Below are 17062 nucleotides of genomic sequence, written 5' to 3'. Positions count from 1 at the left end.
GAGATGCCATTGGACTTCACTGTCGGTAATACCTTTCATGCTTTACTAAGGCAGGTTATCTTGGGAGATGCGAGTATCTCACTGAAACATTACATAGGGCGATGGCCTTTCCGCCTTTCCCGCAGATCTGGACTTAATTACGACCAGTCCAATCTCATACTATTGGGCTCCCCGGGTACGCTTAGACTTCGTTGCAGGTACACCCCCCCAACAATACTGATACGGTATTATATACTTAAGCACACATGGACTGCAGGGGGTGCCTCTCCCAACTGGCAAATTGGACCGCCTTGTCCAGTCCTTAGGGACACATGTTATTTCATATAGTAGTCTATATACATACCTGTATTTTTTGGACTAGTGCATAAACTAAAGATTTATATCAAGGGATCCCTTTTCAACATGCAGTGCTGCTCAATTTTTAATTGGTTTTAGCTAAGGTGTTTTGGCATAGTGTTGAATAAATATTGCCTTATATTTTATTACATGCTCAGGTGTAATCTATTCTAATCGAGTATATATGAACTACATGGGCAATGGGTGAAGTCCCAATTCTGTTGCGCATATAGATTTATTCATTTATTGGTGGACACCCCAGCCCATCTGTTCTTATATATATTTGCATTATCGTTTATTGGTGTCTATATCTCACTTAATTTTAGCTCTTAGTTTAAAAAAAAAATACACTTGCTGGTTCAGGAATGAAATTATATATTGTACAGTGAATTATTTGCAGTGTAAACAGTGTAATTTAAAAATAAAAAATAAATTATAAATGTCATAAGCCAATAATAATTTAATGTTGTGGTTATAAAAACAACTTGACAAGAGAAGGTCAGGCAGTCCTTCCCAAATGCTTTACTAAGCTACTGATTGGGTCTAGAGAGGCCCAGTTGGCCACTTTTATCTACCTATGTACATCCACTTTAAGACATCCTTACCAAAGTCCATTTTTTCCCATTACTAAATTAGCAGAGTCAATAATATATGAACACTTTTCAAGGCAAAGGAGCCAGCTCAATAGCAGTCTTATTATATAACTCTTGTATATCAGATATAAAGCATGTAATATGTCAAAACCTGGGTATCATCAGAAACACTGGCCAGTACCAAGTAATGTTACCAAGTAAGATTATGTGAAAAGTAAGCAGGACTATAAAATCTTTCTACACTGCTTCTGAATAATCTAAATTGTCTATTGGTTAACAAAGAACATTATTGGCAAGGTCTGCAAGGAAGGAAAAAAAAAAAAAAAAAACACATCCTCTGTTGGCTTCAGGCAACATTTGCACTGCAGACAATATTTCCTAGAGAATCCCAGGCCCTCAAGCAGCCTGTGCTGAAACTAAAGGTGCTTAATGTATTTTCCTAGCAGTAATCCCATTAAAGAATAGCAATGCAGCTTTTCCAGAAGAACAATATCCGAGAAGTTTCCGGTTTTTAATTTTTTTTTTGAAGGACATTTTTTTTTTTAGCCAGAGAAAACATTTTTAGTTATAGAATTAATAGGCCGTAGCAATTACATCTGCAGCCTGAAAATTATTGTTCTGTTTAAGTGTGGCATTTCTAGTTGTAAATGTGTAAACACTACCTCGGGCTTGTCTTCAAACACGCCTATTTAGTAGCCCTGCTAATGTATGCATCTCCATAAAACGTATGGATAAGGTGCACTTTATACCTTTAGATAAAAAAAAAAAAGTAGATTTTCTCGCCATACTATATTAATGAACAGCCCCAAGGGTCACTTAAAGCATTGTAACAAAACCATTACACATGGGCAGAAGGATTTTAACCCTTACCTTAGTCTGCAAACAAAATGAAGTTTGTTGGCTTTCCTTACGGCTCCCAGAGAGCAGGAAATTTGTAATCATACTTTATCACATATTTGTGCCGTAAAACATCTATGAATAAAGGGAGAAAGCAAATATATTCCCCAAAGTAGCCTCTAAATTTAAACGAGTATAATAAGATGTAGGTATTATTGTCTTATTTCAATGTTCCTTTGCTAAACTGAGCCCCCTGGGAGATGATTTCAAATTAGGCAGTACACCTAATTGAAGCCACCCTGATGGGGATATAAAATGAACGAAATGCCCAGTTAAGTGTTGGATAGTCCCATGAACCTCTACCACCCTCTAGTGGTTCTTGAAAACCAATGCAGCCTAGAAGAGTAAATTAAGCTAACTGATATATCCCAAAATGTTATCACAAACGTAAGTAATATAGGCTGGGGGTAAACTGTAAATATTAAAATTTCAGCACAGTTTAGAACTGTGAACAGCCATGCGCTTCCTGTCATTAAATTGACAGTACACATAATTGCAGTAAGATGAGCTGATCCATAACTATATAAAATTCATAAAAAGGCATTGGACAAGGTGAAATGGATCCCACAGCATTTCAAGCTTAATACAATATATTGTATTAATTAATTGTATTAATTCATATATTTGTATATATTGCACTGCGATGAACAGAAAACGACTAAAGCTGCTATGGGAATTTTACAAACTTTGATGCTACCAGTAGGATTAGATTAGTATGTATTACACTAATATAGAGAAGGGGCAAGGATAAATTAAACAAATCCCACGCCAGGGCCCGCCCCCCTCTAGTTACGTCTCTGTCTCCAGAAATAACTTTTCCAATTACTTTCTCTTTTCTATGCGTCACTGTTTTTCTAATATTGAAGTGTAAAGTATCATTTTTCACCTTCTAAAGCAGCACTTTGGGGTTAGTCTTAGCCTCTGCCGCAACGTGCTCCTCATTTCTTATCTTTGCCTTCTGGATTGCGGTTTTTCAACATTTATTATAGTATTTATATTCATTAAATACAGCTTCTGTCCCCACAGACTTGTAGATTTTAAATGCATTAATCTACTTTCCTATTAACTTTTTTACTTATATATTAAGCCACATAGGGTGACTGCTGGTGCTTCTATATTTACTTCTTAAGGGAATTAAGAAGAATGTGTCGCATGATTGGGTAGCTAATGAAAACAGTAACGATTTTATATCATTTTAAATGACCATCATTTCTGTTCTGTGTTTTTAGCTGAAAACATAAGGCCCCAATCAATGCTTTGAAGAAGAGCAGCCCTCTATTTGCATCAGGAGCTTAGCTTCCTCCTCCCTATTTATATTAGTGGGTCTATAGCATACTCCTACAATTAATTTGCTGGACAATCGGTTAAGAGCTCCACCCATAAGACTTCTGCCCCCTCATTTTCCAACATCATCTCCTCCTTTATATTAGCTTTTAAATCCTACCTAACAACAGATATTGCCCTCCTTTTCTATTGCCTTTGTCCCTTTGAAACATGGTATAGCCGCTGATATTAACTGCTCAATCCTGCGACTCATTCAGCCATGTTTTGGCCACACCAATCATACCATATTTTCCCTCCAGCGCCAGCACATCCAGCTTTCCCATTTTACCAGTCAGACTCCTTGCACATGCAAACATACATTTAATACTGGTACCATATTGAACACATGACACTTGGTCCTCCTTATCCTTAACAGTACCCCCAACCAAATCTCATCCTCCATTTTCCCTTCCTTTGCCCACTACCTTCTTAATGTTGCTCATGGCACAGGTAATATCTCTGAGAAAATAACCTTAAAAGTTCTCGCACTTAACTTTACGCTTCGTTTATAAAAATCATTCTTGAGGACTTCACCACCTCCTCTAATTTTGTCATTGGTACCTATGTGTACCAAGCCTGCCGGGTCTTCCCCAACCACTCCCAATAACCTGTCCACGCATTCCACCACATGCCGAACGCTAGCATGTGAAATCAAAAACAAAGGAATACAAGGTATTGTAGAAGTTATACCTATATTGGCCACAATAATAATACATTGCAAGGCCCCTTCTTCAGGCAAAATACAAATGAGAGCTGGAAAGGCACAGCTTATATACTGTAAGGTCATTGAAAGGTATTCATAACAAATTAGGAAGTTACAGATAACTTGTAGAGATAAAAAAAGTAATCAAGGTGGGTTGGAAATAGTCCAGGGGTCTGGTTTCAGTCAGGTCACAGTGTAACATGAAACCTGACCCTAAATTAAGGCCCAGTCTTTATGTGTTGAATGACTTCATACATTTGAATTCATAGATCTTCCTTTCATGTTCAGTTTTAAAGATCTCTATTAGAATTAAGACCTTCATGTTCTGAGTAATGTGAATTTGGTCAAAGGTGTAAACAGCACAGTCAAGGAATGTAGGTTTAAAAATCCTTTATTATTTTACTAGCGGACTGATTTTGATTGTAGAAGTGTTGTCCCACTACACACTTCCAGGGAAGTACAGCACTTAACAGGTCTTGTGCAAAAAAATAAATGTTTTTTTTTTTTAAAATTTAATTTACAAACCCGTCGTTTTGGGCACAGGCAGTGTAATGCCAAAGCAGACATTCTAAAGAATCAATATTTGTCAGTCAGCTTTATAACAATTTCCTTTTGTAACAAGTACATGGGCATAGTAGACTTTAATGAACAACACATGCCCATCAGCACCCTGTTGTCCTTCAGGCCAATGATGTACATGCCTGCATTCCAGGACCATGAATCTCAAAAGGCTTTGGGAAGGAGATTTCTTTATAGACTAGGACCACAGGCTGCCAAAAAGAAGGAAACGACTGGGGTGGTCACAAGGTGGTACCTTACCACCCCACTCTATTATAGACTTTTCTTAATTTGCATACAGAATGTTCCTGTGTATAACCACCTGTTATGTCAGTCAGACTCTTAAAAGGAAAACTGTACTCCCAAAATGAATACTTAAGCAACAGATTATATATATATATATATATCTATATATATATCTATATATATATATATCTATATATATATATATCTATATATATATATCTATATATATATATCTATATATATATCTATATATCTATCTATATATCTATCTATATATCTATCTATATATCTATCTATATATCTATCTATATATCTATCTATATATCTATCTATATATCGATATCGATATCGATATCGATATCGATATCGATATCGATATCGATATCTATATCTATATCTATATCTATATCTATATATATATATATATATATATATAAAAATCCAATTAGTTCAGCCCATACCCCAAGCAGCAATATGTAGAAAATCCAAAAATTAGGATGCACACAGGTGTTCCATCAAAAAGTTAAAAAACTTACATTTTATTTAGTACATTTAAAAAAGCAGGTCGACGTTTCGGTCTGTATCTAAGACCATTTTCAAGACCATAAACTGCTTGGTAAAATGTTACAGATATAAATAGTTAAAACAACATAGCACTCATCCACTCACAAGCTGTCCACGATGTCATGTGACAGTTAACTCTAACCTCACCAAATTAGGAGGAGTCTGAATGGAAAAAACTTCTTAATGTCAATTCTGTAAAGGAACCAACATTTTAAAACATGAAGATATGTGGAGCTGAAAATTTGTTAATAATGTTACAACTTTAGATCCATAGCAAATCAAGCTATTATAACTAATGTGTCAAATTGAAAAGCCTGTTAATACAAAAGTAACATTATCGCTGACTCAAAAAACAAAGAAGGGAACAATGTTCATTTAATCCATTAGGCTTCAAAGTGTTTAATTTTTTGATCCAGAATACCTCTCTCTGGAGTAGTATTTTGGATCTATCCCCCCCCTCTCCACAGAGGGGGGATATGATCAATAGCTATATAGTGAAATGTAGGTAGCCTATGTCCCTCCTCTAAGAAATGATATATGTATATATGTATGTATGTATGTATGTATGTATGTATGTATGTAAATATATGTGTGTGGGTGTGGATTTAAGCAAATATTGGCCTTTTACATCTCTTGCCTTGGCTCATGTGACCTATCATGTATAGTTAGTTTGGTTTGTTGTGTGCACTATGAATCCTACTATCCCAGGGGGTGGCCTTGTTTTTTTAAATGGCAATTTTCTATTTAGAATTACCCAATGGCACATACTACTAAAAAAGTATATTGTTATGAAAATGGTTTATTTACATGAAGCAGGGTTTAACATATGAGCTGTTTTATGCAATATATTTTTATAGAGACCTACATTGTTTGGGGGTATAGGTTTCCTTTAAAAGAATTCTAAAGACTGGTTACAGGTTTCTACAGGTTAATAAATTAATTATTAGCTCATAAAAATCAAAAAGCTGCATTTAGTGCTGCTCTGTTTGAAAGCAAATATTTCATCGGTTGCTATGGGTTACTCGACCCGGTGCTAAACATCTACTACTTTAACCCTGAAATGTAGGAATAACTGTTGCTGCAGTTGCCACTGGAGCAAGATATTTGCAAGGCACATACCATTACGTCATGGCAATTATTTTAAGGATAACCCTTTAATCTACTAACAGTGGTTTGGCAATGTGTCAAATTGGTTCCAAACCAAAGCAAACTAAGGGCTAATAATCCCAATCTTCAATGTTTCACCTTTCTCTTACAGCATAACAGCATTAATTAATTTATATTTGTATTACCTGAAACTTGTGATGCCACTTTCTTTTATGGGTAGAGGGGCTGCTTGAATAGAAATAACTTTGTTTCCTGGGATTGCAATTTGTTTCACAATAGAAGCTTGAAAGGGAACGAAAGATATTACAAGTTACACTTTACATCTAAAATATATAATCTATATTTAATTTCTGGGAAACAATATTAAGGCACATAGACATATCTAAATAACAGTGAAACAAACCATTAACAATTTTGTCTGAATATGATCAAAAAAACAAAGCAGAAACCATGGGCTATGGACTAGTGAGGCGGTTAGCTCAGGCAAAACAGAAGCTTGTAGAAGAAATATCACATTGTTCAAGGGTTTCAAGTACATTTGTTCTATTTAACAACAAGAGGTTGACCTTTGGATTGTTGGAAGGTTTGGATCTTCTCATTAGGGCATGGCTCATTTTACTTCATGCTGGGAAAAATGTATTCCGGGATTTCCTGGCTTGCATTGCATTGGCTACTTCTACTATTCTCTTCTTCTGTGTCACACAGCCATTTGGAATGAGCGTCATATAAAAATGTATTCACAATGAGACCATCTGCAAACCCTGCCAAATGTAGCCAATGCTACAACCATAGTTCTATAGGGATAGTTTTCCAGCATGACTGGTGATGACATTTTCATGTGTTGCTGCTACATTTAGGGAGAAACTAAACCTGAAACTGTGACTGTGATGGTTTTGTGTACTTGGTTGTAAAGGGATAATCCTTCATAAATGCAGACTAGTCTGTTTTTGGATATCAAACAAGTGGACCCATGTTTACAATCATTTCCATAACAAAGCAGAGTTGAAATAATCTTAATATGATAATTGCTCAATCTATAAAGATAAACATGCATACTGTACAAACTCTCTATGAATTTAATATCCACCCCTTTCAAGACATATCTATGAAAATCATGATGACATTTCTGAACAAAGGTGTTCCATTAGTACATCCAAATGTAAAATTCATACCTGGTGGCAAGTGACTAGCATGAATTAGGGCATTGAGAGAAACTCTCTTTTCTCCAGGCTTCTGAACTGCAAGGCCAGAGTTTTGGTAAAGAGAAACTTGTTTTACTGTGCCTCCGGGTGGCTGCTGAAGCACCTAAAAGCAAAAATACAAGTTATGTGGAAGCAGGTCCTTATGCCTTCCTTTGCAAATTTAGGTCTATCAACATGATGCATTAACCCAGTGATCCCCAACCAGTAGCTCGTGAGCAACATGTTGCTCTCCAACCCTTTGAATGTTGCTCCCAGTGGCCTCAAAGCAGGTGCTGGTTTTTGAATTCCAGGCTTGGAGGCAAGTTTTAATTGTAGAAAAACCAGGTGCACTGCCAAACAGAGCCTCAATGTAGGTTGACAATCCACATAGGGGCTACCAAATGGCAAATCACGGCACTTATATGGCACCCCAAGAACATTTTTCATGCTTGTGTTGCTCCCCAACTCCTTTTACTTCTAAATGTTGCTCACGGGTTCAAAAGGTTGGGGATCCCTGCATTAACCCAATAGTGCTGCAGGCATCCATGTCTAGTCAAGAGTTTCCACACATCACGCTCATAAAACCTCAAGCATACTATTGTCTTGATATGACAAAAAGAAAATTCACCAGTTGTTTACATTAATATCTAACAACATAAACTTGTCCAGATGGTTCTAATCCTTTGAGACACACAGGCCTAATCTACCGCAAGACATACATTTCACGATTCATCATTACTGCAGTTTAGTCAAATGTCATGAAGTAAAATCTGCAAGGTTTTCCTCTGCAGTTTTATTTCATAAAGCATTATATTCAAGAGAACAGATGTGGCTTTGTGAATGTTCTTTTAATCATGCAGATTTTAAGAATCAAGGCTACTTGTGTATTTCAAACCAAATGACTGCAGATTTAGCTGCAGGGTTTTTGGTAACAGCAGTACACAAACCACAATAAACATGCGTAAAAGTATATATAATTTGTGTCAAACATAACCTGTGTAATTTAATATGTGCAGCAATAGCCTGAAATTATATATAGAAAAATTCAATTACCACTTGTTTAAGGTTTACGGTCTTCACTGTGCTGATTGGCTTAGCTGTAGTTGATGTTTGCTGTTTTATGTTGTTTGCATTAATTGTTGTGCTACAAACTTGCTTCCCAGTCTGCAAAGATGATGTTGGGATAATCTTCACAAGAGAGACGGAGTTAGTTGCTTGAGGAGTCTGGTGCCCACATTGCATAATAAATTCTTGTGAATTAGGCATTTGTCGTCGTAGAGCAGGTAAACTTTTCTAATAGTTTACAATGAAAAAAGAATTGGATGGAATAAATAGATATAATGATGAGAAAAACAGGTAATATTATTAATATTTATATTTCCTATTTTTTTCCTGTCAGTTTTAAATTGCAGTGAACACGATCTAAAGAAAGCTGGCGGTCTCTGGCTTCTTTCTAGAGCCATCAAATAAAGAGAAATATAAGCATCACATCACAGCAATACTCCTCGAATAATAATTAACCTATGTTTAGCATCATTTTTACCTTCTGTTATTTATATAGCGATTTCACTGCTATTTAATGCATCAGCTATTTAATTAAAAGGTGTAATAGAACAGTGGTGCTTAACAGGCAGCCTCTAAGCCACCTCTAAGAAAAGCAATGGGAATGAGCAATGGGAATGAGCAATGGGAATGAGCAATGGGAATGAGCAATGGGAATGAGCAATGGGAATGAGCAATGGGAATGACATGCCTGCTTTGTCCAGTTGTTCTGCCTTTCTAAATGACAAAATGTTACCAGGTATTTTCCTTTTATGCTCCCCCCTTCTTGCTTTTTGTTTCCTTTCTCTCTTCACTGTACACTATGCAATATGGCGCATACTTGGTATATATAACGGACATTGCTATAAATATTGAAAATCCAATAAAAATCAAGTTTAAAAAAAAAAAAAAAAGTTATGTTTAATACTGTAACTGTTACATTAGAATTTGGGATAAAGTTACCTCCAGAGTAATCACGGCTACTCCCAGTTTAAGAATTATTTATAAATGGTGTAACTTTCCCCGTAACATCAAATCTTTAAACCCAAAAATCAGCAACATGCTAAAAACATATCCATACATTTTAACACCACAGGTAATATAAAGCATAAATACCTTTAAAAATGGCACTAGGTATGGTTGTGGAGAAGACTTTAACTCTTTGTACAGTTTTGCAGTAAACTCCTCAGGCTCAATGTCAGAGTCCTGGCACCAAAGAGAAAACGATACTGCATGTAAATATCTCCCCAGCACATATGCGCTAAAAACTAGATAGCAAATATATTCCCAATTTAATTATCTGAACAGTAGGGTAGAGAAATTATAGAAGAGATTAACATGTACATTAAAACACTGACTAACAGTATACATTCCCCAAAGAAAGACATTATAGTAGATAATTAAAAAGAACGTACTCTACTGAAGAACAAGAACACTTACTAGTAGACTCTTGACAAGATTCTTCACATTTTGCCCCATGGTTGGAGACTGAGGCCCACTAGATGCCAGTTTAATTAATGTTGCAAGGAAGTTTTTGCATTTCTTCACGTTGTCTAATATTTCCTGCCACATAAAAGATATATGTTAAAATGGTAACTACATACCTTGCTATGGTAAACTACATACCTTGATAACTACTGAAATTCTTTCCTGAGGTACCTAATGTCCACCTGTTCATTCTAAACAGTAAAGCTTTATAAAAGTATGTATAATGTTATCTCAGAACCTTAAGAGGTAGCCATTTATACCAGCAGGTAGCTGTTAAAATATGCAAATATGCATTCCACTAATTCTCAATCAGCCCTTGACCTATGTTCAAGCAAGGGCACTATGCTCATGTTTGGTGAATGAAGTCTCAATAATGAAATATATTACATATCAGAAATTTAGAACTGTAATATCAGAACACTACAGCACAGATACAGCCATATCTTTGGATTTAAAGGACAGATACTTCTTTTTCCTAATACATGGCACTTTATCTCATATATTTTCATTTATAGGGATGTTTGTCCCTCTGTCTGTACTAATAATGTGCACTAATTGTATAGGGCTGCTTAAACATATACACACATACTTACTGGGGAATTTTGAGTTGCTGTGGTTTGAGTCATTTTTGGAGGTCCAGATTTGATAGTAGGCACCCCATTGGGAACTCCTGAAAGAGCCTTTGCCAGACCCTGAGCTGGCCTTACTTGAGGTACACAGTTTCCAGACAATACCGGTGTTATTACAGAAGATGCTTGTATTGTATTAGATGTAGAAACTGAGCTGCAAGTTCCAGCAGCAGTAGTTGTAATGTAAAGGTTAGTTGTTTTTAGCTTGATGGCTGAGCCACAGGTTGATGTTGCTAGAGTGCTAGATGGAGCATAAATTTTGACTGATGGTATACTGGATGGGGAAGTGGTCCTTACGGAGACAGCCGAAGATAATTGAATTGGATTTTGTGACACTGAAGGTTTTACACTAGCTGATGGGATCACAGCAGAAGTGCAAGTATTCATTGTAATAGGAGTAATTACTGGGGTAGATGCACTAATGGGTAGCACAGTTATAGATGATGTACCAGGACCCATAATTGAGGTAGCAGGAATTTCCACAGAGCCTGTAGATGACACTGATGTGGCAGAAGTGGAAGAAATATTTGTTAGCGCCCTGACTGCTGGGCCAGGAGCTTTAATCACTACTGTAGAAGCTCCTTGAGTGGAGGAGACAGATGTTGTTGTCTGGATTGCAGAAGGCGTGCATATTCGAACAACTGTAGGTGAAGAAACAGGAGCACTCTGTCTAGCACCCAAGGATGGAGTCACTTTAACCACACTGTTCGTTGCCAATGAAGTCTAATAAACATAAAAGTAAGCATCAAGACCATTACTTTTAATGGCAAATTGATCTGCAATCTACCCATACAATTCTGTGTAAAATATTCCTATACACAAATTTGTTATGTGCTTATTAGGTACACAAGACATTCATTTTTATGTAAAAATTGGAGTATCTGTGCTTCATATACATAAATCGCATCAGCTTTTTAGATCAAAAACTATACTTTACTGAAAAAGACTCAGGCAGATGGGTGTGTGAGGAGGCAACAGAAGCGCATACCAAACCCACTGACTTAGAATTTTGAGAGACAAGTTAGGCCTTAGGGGTGACCCCTGGCCAGTTATAGTTATAACTCCTGACTTATAGTTTTAAAAAAGTAAATCAATGCTTCAAAATTGCTTGGTTTTCTGAACAAGACTAATACTAGTTTACACTGCAAATATAAAGTACACAAACCTGTAGAGAAGGGCTTCTCTGGAAGTTTGGTGCAATAGAAATTGTTGTCAACGGTGTTGTTTTCACAGTTGAATTTGTGAGATTTGTAAGTACCTGGGCCCCTGGATTCTGGAAATGAACATAAAAAATAAATAAAAGACTGTTCATTATATGCAAATAGTAAATGTTAACCGGAAAATAAAGAGTTCGCGAAAATGGTGGAGCTCAGGCCAATCTGTCAGCCTCACCTCGTCTGCCGCAGCTTTTGCGGGCTTTGACAACTTCCACCGAAGACTTCAATTCACAGGCAGTACTTTACCCGCTGTCAGCGCTGGCCAACATATCACCAGGAGGCAATAGTAATTATGTGAAAGTGGCTTTATTGTAGTATACTTAGTGGTAAATTCTGTAGTGGGTGTTTAAAAACGAACGCGTTTCCTATCCCTGCAACCAGAACTCTGAGGAAGTGTCCGGGTGCAGGGACACGAAACGCGTTCATTTTTGCACACCCACTACAGAATTTATGTATTTATTTATGTAAGTATGCTACAGTAAAGCCACTTTGATACTATTACTGTTGCCTCCCGGTGATATGTTGGCCATCGCTGACAGTGGGTAAAGTACTGCCTGTAAATAGTAAATGTTGCCTGGATTTGTGAATTTGTTTTGCAAATAATACAAATGAATAAATAGAGATACAACATGGGCAGTATATCTACATTATTGTGGCATATATGCATACAGGGGGTGTTGAATATGCAATTTGTACCTGTGCTTGGGCCCGGGCCAAGGTTTGTTGAGAAACCAGCATGAGTTGTCCTGTGCTGCTTCTAACAAGAACTGTTCCTATAAACAAAAGACTGATTAAGCAGGTGAAAATTCGTTATTGTGCACTAAATAAGTGTCTCTTAAAAATCTGAGCAAGACGTCACCTGGAAACTACAAGGGGTTTGATGGACTTTTCGATTTAAATAACTGCCAAAGCATACGCTTTTATCTGAGCATGGCTTTAAAAGATAGGCATGTCATTAAAAAGTGGGCATGATCAAAAAGGCTAGGTTAGTCCCAGTTTTAATGCTCCCTGTGGCTCTCATTATCAGTTGTTGCACCTTCACACTGCTATAACACATAGCATGCCAGTGCTTCTTTGTGTATTCAGCAGTGATCCCAGCGAGAGAGGAGTCGAACTCTGACATTACAGAAGTTTTGCTTTATTCATCATCATTAAACCTGGAATTAGAGAATTCAAAAAAGACCCAATTGTAAAAGCAAAGGCCTGCTTGCAATGGTTCATAGAAACGTACTTTGAACCAAAAGTTTTCTTGACTGAATTACTTTATCCCCAAGTTGTATTTAGCGCACAGTGTCGGAATGGCCCACCAGGATTCCAGGAAAACTCCAGGTGTCAGTGGGCCCTCTTGCTTCTAACCTTTTAGCCTATTTCATGGTCATGCCCTATTTCTTTATGGGAAAAAATGCTTAATACTGTAAGCATATAGTAAGCAGATATAAAAGACTAGGAGAATAAAGAGGTTGAGTGAGGAGAGGAGGAATGATAGTTTGGAAAGTGGGCCCACGGTCTAAGGTTTTCTGGACAATTTAAACATAGTGGTTCAAGAGACTGGAAAGGGGAGAATGTAAGATAGAAAACTGAAGCTGGGGAGCTTCCTTATATGGTAATATTTCACCTAGTGACATGTTTATTTAAATAGAACTATTTAAGGGGATGTAAATCCAAAATGATAGATTTACCGTAATGCAAGATGTTGGCATTCTAAGGCATTTTCCAAAATAAAATACTGATCATTTTCAATGATTACAGGAAATGTGCTTACAACTGAAACGAGTATTTGTCTGACTCTCACTGCTGGTTCTGACCCTTGAAACATTGAAGTCAGCGCTCCTCCAGCCAAGAATCCATTTTCCATAATGCCTTTTATACTTATAAACAGGAAGAACATGTAGATTTTTTGTATTCTTCTGTGTAAGGTTTTGTAATTGGTTGGATCTAAAATAACCAGCACACTTTTTTATTTTATAATTCAAGTTAAGAGGTGTTTTGAATTGTGTTACATCCAATCACACTACAACATTTGAAAAATAAAGTTTATTTCACATGACTGATTTGGTTTGATTACAGTCCGCCTGTCTATCTGCACTCTAAGGGGGTTCTCTAATAAAAAAAATTCTAGCCTCTTATAGTAACAATCGTCAGGAAGCATTTACTAGTCCCTTGTTTAAAGCAGAATATCTCATTAGTTGCTGTAAGTCACTGCAACTGATGAAACTTTCATGTAATATGGGATAAGGGGCCTAATAAAGTAGTGTCACATTTTACAGCAAAGAAATTGTAAAAATGTTAAAACAAAGTTTTTATTAAGCTCTGTTAAGTCCTTAAACAAGTAATTGCTGTACATCCCAATAATCAAACTCATCTATTACAAAAAATCCAAACAAAAAAAATATGTACACTTTTGGTACAATGTGTCAATAAAAAGAAATAAACTAAACCTTCAGGAAGTGATGTTGCGTCTATGACTTTTTGATACATGCTATTTTTGGCCGTACATCCAGGGTCAGACTGGGCCGGTGGGACACCGGGAAAAACCCAGATGGGCCCCTGGCCCTTGTCGACCGAAACCCTCTATTAGCGCCGCCTCGCGACCGGGACGGGGGCCAGAGATATCCATTTCTTTGCCACTGTGTTGGGTGGGAGGAAAGTAGCGACCCCTGGTGCCCCACAGTCCGACCCTGCGTGCACCCCACTGTTAACTTTGAGCATCAGAGTGCAGAGGAAAAGGTTTGTTTACCTTTAAATTAACTTGATTACATTACAATGATGTCGAGAGATGTTCTGAGACAATTTGCAGGTGGCTTTTTATTATTTGTGGTTTTTGAGTTATTTATCATACTATTAAGCAGCTCTGCAGTTTACAGTTTCAGCAATCTAGTTGCTAGGCTCCTAATTACCTGGAATATGAGAGAGCCTAAATAGAAACATAAGCAATAAAAAAATAGCAATAACAATACATTTGTATCCTAACAGGGCATTAGTTTTGTTAGATAGGGCCAGACAGTGACTCCAACTGAAAGCTGTAAAGATTTTTTTTAAAAAAGGCAAATAATTCAAAAAAACTATATATAAAAAAAAAGAAACCAATTGAAAAAAATAAGAACTAATTACAACTAGCCATGCTATAACATACGGTAATAAGGGGCAGATTTATCAAGGGTTAAATACTTCGAAAATTGACCATCGAATACAATCCTCCGACATTCGAAGTCGGAGGATTTAATTCACCGTATGATCGTATTCCGATCCTACTTCGAATAGTACGATTCAAACTATTTCATCATAAGATTTTCCTTCGATAATAAAAAACTTAGAAAATTGCTCTGGAAGGTCCCCATAGGCTAATACAGCACTTCGGCAGGTTCAAGTTGGCGAAGTAATGAAGTCGAAGTTTTTTTAAAGAGACTATCGGATGGTCGAACGATTTTTACTTCAAATCGAAGTCGAAGTGAAGTCGTAGTATCCTATTCGATGGTCGAAGTATTCAAAAAATTACTTCGAAATTCAAACTTTTTGTACTTCGAAAATTCACCCGAACCTAGAAGTTAACTTAAAGGCGATCCCCCTTTAAAACTATAAAGGCATAACAAGCCCATCAAAGACAAAATAATGACATCTCATGGGGCACTGCTCTTTTCACATCTCATTCACTAGACCCTGAAACAATCAGCAGTTTCTGTCACCAATGTGGTGGCTGTTTATTCCTGACTAACAATGATGATATTTAAACCATATGCCAATGTTTGTGGCGTTTTCATAGAAACCATTCAGGCGTGGGTTGCGTCATATCCGCCCAGATAAATGGACGCCATTATTGATCAGTATTTGTGGGTCGGTCAGTGGGTTGACATATTTAAGGCACATGAGGAAAAGATGGTTGACTTGTGTATTTCTCACATACAAATAAAGTGATAGTACAAGAATTCTGCTTGAAGAGATAAAATAAAGGGAAACACGTGATGTTCGCGGATGAACAAAACTATGAGCATGAGGTGCCTGGAGAGTGGTGCCACCCACGTATAATCCATTGAATGAGGGACAGGCAGCTGCCCAGTCACAATCGGCATTTCTTACCTGCGGGGATCTGAATGGCTGTAGTTTGTGGAGCCTTAGCGGCCATAACTTGCTGCGGGGCTGTCATCCTGAGGCCACCTCTTACTTTGGCGGCTTGGCTAGTGACAAGAACTGGCGCCACTTTGCTTAGCGCGGAGGAGACGGGGGCAAGCGCGATGCTCACCGCAGTCTGAACGCTTTTGGCGGGGAGATCAGGAGAGGGCGCAGCCGGGAATGTTTGGGAGAACAGGGATGAACGTCCTGGAGCTGGAACCCCATGGCAGGGAAGGGCGGGAGCTGCTGTGGCGCCTTGGTTAGTGTGCATCACCCCTTACACGCCTGTCAGCATATTTGCGATTCTCTCTAGCCCACCAGTGGCGACAAATGTATAACTATGTGAGTGGGGACGCTTTGCTTATAGAGGAAAATGACAGGCAGCCTATTAGTAAGTGCTCATGATCGCTATCTTGTACTACACTCCCCTCAGTGCTAATGCACAACCCCTAATTAGCAGCATGCTCTAAGAGCGGCCATGTTTATATAGCCATGTGCACGCGGCGCAGGCGCACAACTACAGACCTGGGCTAGGCGGAGGAATGCTAACCATTGATTGGACACTCAGAGCCGCTTTTGGCTTTGACCGCCAAGACTCAACTTCTTAAAGGGATACTGTCATGGGAAAACATCTCCCCCCCCCAAAATGCATCAGTTAATTGCATACCTCCCAACATGTTGGAAATAAAAAGAGGGACCAAAAAAAAAAAAAAAAGTGCTGGAATTGACCACGCCCATTTTTGTGGCCACACCCCCTGATTGCCATGTTCATTATGAAAGTTTGAACATATTTCTGTGGTTTTTTTTTATCTTCCAGTTTTGGCAATGAAGGTGAATTGCCCTTTAAAGGAACAGTAACATCAAAAAAAATTTTTAAAAAAATCGTTAGAATACATCAAAAAATAAGGTGGGAGACACGGTGCAGGATTCGCGGGTTAGCGCTGGCACGGGTTCTCAGTCCGCATAACCGCTAAGCAGCTAGTGTGAGCTGTCTTTTTTCTTTCCTGCCCCCTCCTGAACTTGCGAAGTCCAGCAGCCGGTGCCCTTAGTGCCAATTAGGGTTGATACCATT

The 17062-nt window shown here is 37.7% G+C and overlaps 1 protein-coding gene across 2 annotated transcripts in view; it reads right to left on the bottom strand.

Moving 5' to 3' along the window:
- Window positions 1–16591, bottom strand: part of taf4b.S (TATA-box binding protein associated factor 4b S homeolog) — a 40177-nt gene extending 23586 nt beyond the window's left edge. Inside the window, exons 1-9 of one of the 2 annotated variants that reach the window (XM_041567854.1) lie at window positions 15958–16591; window positions 12580–12656; window positions 11832–11939; window positions 10631–11389; window positions 9990–10112; window positions 9666–9755; window positions 8562–8801; window positions 7500–7623; window positions 6513–6609 (exon numbers count right to left, since the gene is read on the bottom strand). In XM_041567854.1, coding sequence (XP_041423788.1) covers window positions 6513–6609; window positions 7500–7623; window positions 8562–8801; window positions 9666–9755; window positions 9990–10112; window positions 10631–11389; window positions 11832–11939; window positions 12580–12656; window positions 15958–16261 — 1922 coding nt within the window. In that variant the 5' untranslated portion in view covers window positions 16262–16591. Of the gene's footprint in view, window positions 1–6512; window positions 6610–7499; window positions 7633–8561; window positions 8802–9665; window positions 9756–9989; window positions 10113–10630; window positions 11390–11831; window positions 11940–12579; window positions 12657–15957 lie in introns of both variants that reach the window. The other variant, XM_018223677.2, reaches the window with a different exon arrangement.
- Between the last annotated feature and the right edge of the window lie 471 nt (window positions 16592–17062).

This window comes from Xenopus laevis, chromosome 6S (genome assembly GCF_017654675.1).
Source record: "Xenopus laevis strain J_2021 chromosome 6S, Xenopus_laevis_v10.1, whole genome shotgun sequence".
Classification (NCBI taxonomy): domain Eukaryota; kingdom Metazoa; phylum Chordata; class Amphibia; order Anura; family Pipidae; genus Xenopus; species Xenopus laevis.
Note: the sequence above shows the minus strand (reverse complement) of the source record. Positions and strands in the feature narration are given on the sequence as shown.